The 3,876-nt window shown below is 39.4% G+C and overlaps 1 protein-coding gene across 1 annotated transcript in view; it reads right to left on the bottom strand.

Annotated features, from left to right (window-relative positions):
- The window catches only part of LOC112074956 (butyrophilin subfamily 2 member A1-like), a 9,269-nt gene extending 6,253 nt beyond the window's left edge, over nucleotides 1-3,016 (bottom strand). The window contains exons 1-3 of the mRNA XM_024142025.2: nucleotides 2,674-3,016; nucleotides 2,234-2,350; nucleotides 1,743-1,775 (exon numbers count right to left, since the gene is read on the bottom strand). Coding sequence (XP_023997793.2) covers nucleotides 1,743-1,775; nucleotides 2,234-2,350; nucleotides 2,674-3,016 — 493 coding nt within the window. The remainder of the gene's footprint in view (nucleotides 1-1,742; nucleotides 1,776-2,233; nucleotides 2,351-2,673) is intronic.
- Between the last annotated feature and the right edge of the window lie 860 nt (nucleotides 3,017-3,876).

The following is a 3,876-nucleotide window of genomic DNA, read 5'->3' as shown; positions in this document are numbered from 1 at the left end:
ACATCAAAGTTGGATCAGCCTGTAGTGTGGTTTTCCACTTTAATTTTGAGTGTGACTCCAAATCCAGACCTCCATGGGTTGATACATTTGATTTCCATTGATAATTTTTGTGTGATTTTGTTGTCAGCACATTCAACTATGTAAAGAAAAAAGTATTTAATAAGAATATTTCATTCATTCAGATCTAGGATGTGTTATTTTAGTGTTCCCTTTATTTTTTTGAGCAGTGTAGAATACACACATCTAAATATTGCACTTGGGAAAAAAACATCTCACTGTAGAAATAGAATGAAACAAACAGGCATTAATTTATTTTTGCTCTATTATAGTGGCCACTATAGTAGACATCGACCAAGTGCACAAGCCTACATGTGTGCAAAAATAACGTATAAAGGTAAAATAAAGGTAAAATAAAACATTATTACATTGTACACTTTAAGCCTGTGGACGTCTGTTCTACAATGTGCCAGCAGAGCATGATACCCTTTTTTTGGCATAATTGATCTCTTTCAGGCGGAGAGTACCTGGCATACCCCTTTTTATCCACTGTATTGAGAAAGAGGGAAAGTGTGTGGTGTTTCTTTCACCTCTATAGTGGCATCCAGTTTAAGCCAGGCCCAGCTCCAGCTACACTTGATCCCTGAATCCACTTGTTTAACAAGCAACTCCTCATTTTCACCTAATTCTCTCATTCTGAAAACATTAGTTCACAGACAGTAGTTAGTTCATTAGCTAGTTAACATTTCACACAGATTGCCAGGGTACAGTAAGCAACTAACACGTTATAACTTGAGGAACTGCAAGGAGTCGTATACCAGTAAATACTATAGCGAATTGGTTAGGTTACTAACGTTAGCTCATCTGATGTTATAACGTTAGCTAGCTTATGTTAGCTCACTGACTTTATTAGCCAGCAAATTTTCACACCATAAACTCAATTATTTGATCAGTTAAGTTAGCTAATGTTGCTCAACATTTCTCTGGCTAGCTAACGGAGAATTCGATCCAGCTAGCAAGATACTTAACAATGCTAACAATACTTGTTCCACCACACTTTCTACCTCAACTCAAACTTTCCAAATGCCAATTGTTTTTCTGTTACAGCTCATATGAAGTACGCTTCATCACCTTCTCACCCCGTCTCCGTGGTCAGGCTTCTCACCTACATTACATCTTCGTTATCATTCAGGGGACGCGCTGCTGTAAGTTAGCTGGCAAACTGCCATTCCCAAAGGCCCCCCCCTCGCCCAAACTTTTCGCATCGGATCTACACGAATCATGTAGGTCACCTATTTTGGATTCAAAACAGTGAATTTCACCGAAAGGTGAATGGTGTTCATCCCTGATTGTTGTAACTCAGATGAAGATCAGATCAAATTTGATTACCAATTTATGCAGAAATCCAGGTAATTCTAAAGGGTTCACATACTTTTTCTTGCCACTGTATGTACGGCATACACATGATAATCACCGTCCAACTAAATGCTTACTTGCAGGCTCCTTCTGGACAATTCAACAACAATAAGAAATAATAAAAGATAAGAATACGAACATAAAGTAAGTGGCTCATTAGAATAAATATTTTAGCATCAGTATAATACAGGAAGGCAAGATATGTGTGTAGAGTAGATGGAAGACAGTGTGAACATAATTTGCATGTCAACTAGAAGATGTAGTCTGCTTCGTGAATCTTTACAGTCATGTGTGTAATCTGGGTTAGTGACAATAAAACCACTACTTACCCCGCTGCAGTTTGAGTCGAAATATTTTCACAACTGCAGATTAAAATCAGTCATCAGTGTTAACATGTTAATCACCAGCATTTTACAATCAGTCATCAGTGTCAACATGTTAATCACCTGCAGGTTAAAATAAGTCATCAGTGTTAACATATTAATCACCTACAGGTTAAAATCAGTCATCAGTGTTAACATGTTAATCACCTGCAGATTAAAATCAGTCATCAGTGTCAACATGTTAAACACCTGCAGGTTACAATCAGTCATCAGTGTTAACATGTTAATCACCTGCAGATTAAAATCAGTCATCAGTGTTAACATGTTAATCACCTGCAGGTTAAAATCAGTCATCAGTGTTAACATGTTAATCACCTGCAGGTGTAGTATATTATCCTGTATCCATAGAATACAACCCCTGTGAATGTGTTGAGGTTGAAAAAACATTGCAGACATTTATTTTTAACAATTAAACATTAATATCATCTCTCCATTACCTTTCTGATTGCATATGCAGTAGATAGCCAGAGCTAACCCAATCACAGTGACGGCTCCCAGACAGCATAACACAATGAAGGACATTCTCCATGGGGTTGCGTAATCAAATAACTCACCTAAAACACACACATCATTACACATCAACAACAGGGTTTGGTACTAATACTACCACACACATCAACAACAGGGTTTGGTACTAATACTACCACACATCATTACACATCAACAACAGGGTTTGGTACTAATACTACCACACACATCATTACATATCAACAACAGGGTTTGGTACTAATACTACCACACAGCAGTGGAGTGTGTCATACTAAACACTATCGTTTTGTATTGTTGTCCCAAAGCCTTTTGTTAAAACACATACTGGACATTAACACATCAATATCTCTGGTGTTTCATGTCTAAATAATATTATGTTGTTTCTCACTAGGGAGGTGAACCTCTGTCTCCATCTTCTCATTGAGCCGGCTCTGTTGGACTCTGCAGGTAAAGCGGTTGGTGTCAGTCTCCTGGACAATGACATGTTGTTTGACTSTGTAGAATCCCKYKRRGTCTCTGTGTRTCTCAGGAGGWCCAGCAGAGAGAYKGACTCCTTTACTGTCCAGCCACACCAGCTCAGGCTGAGGGTGCCAGCCTTCTGATTCACACAGCAGACCCATCCCTCCCTCTCTGTGTCCCTCAATGGACACCACTGGCTTGGATCCTACAGCTACAGACACACAGATAGACTGGATGTTAACTGGTGACAGGCTGTGAACAAATAGACACATACTGTATCCAGTAATATGAAGGAAAGAGGTGATGTCATTGTACTGTAGTTAGATTAATTAATTAAACATGAAAATAACCCCCTTTAACGAGGGAACTTGAAATAGTGAAGTCATCATACCCAGTCTTGATTGAATAAAGCATATTTGTAAATGCCTCATCAGTGCCTTGTACCCTGGTAGTTTTCAAAGAGGTGTTTTTCCCCTCCACAGTTCCTCTATATAACAGTGACGTTCTCCTATGTAGGGGAATCTGAATGATCTTGTGTGGTTTGCTTTTGTAACGATAGCACGACGTCTATGAAGTCAGGTTACAGCCATCCACGTCATGTCCTCTAGCATTGAGTGTTGGGTTTGGTAAAGGGCAGATTGATGTCATCACCAGCTTAACAGCAACAATGACAATTCCAGTTGTGGACAAGAACCTCAACCATCTGAAGAGAACAGACAGAAAGGAAGGAGCGTTTAGGAATTACCCACCACTAAAACCTCTTGAAGAAAACGAGAAGAAAGGAAGGAGGTTTAAGGAATTACTCCACCACTAAAGCATCACAGATTGTCAAATGTCAATTGATTAGAATACGTGCCATTCAAAACTCCAATATTACTGTAAAATGCACACACACACACACACACACACACACAAAGTCACACACAACACCACATCAACAGCACAACACACACACACACACACAACACACACACACACACACACACAACACACACAACACACAAAAGGAACATTAGCTGCTGCCTGAGTCACCACATACAGAGGGAAATAAAACTGTAGTTACCCACAAGAGGGAATTAAAAGTGTAGTTACCAGATTCAGACTGTGAACTGTGGAGGAGAAGCAGGAGAGT

Source organism: Salvelinus sp. IW2-2015, unplaced genomic scaffold (assembly GCF_002910315.2).
Source record: "Salvelinus sp. IW2-2015 unplaced genomic scaffold, ASM291031v2 Un_scaffold2901, whole genome shotgun sequence".
NCBI lineage: Eukaryota > Metazoa > Chordata > Actinopteri > Salmoniformes > Salmonidae > Salvelinus > Salvelinus sp. IW2-2015.
Note: the sequence above shows the minus strand (reverse complement) of the source record. Positions and strands in the feature narration are given on the sequence as shown.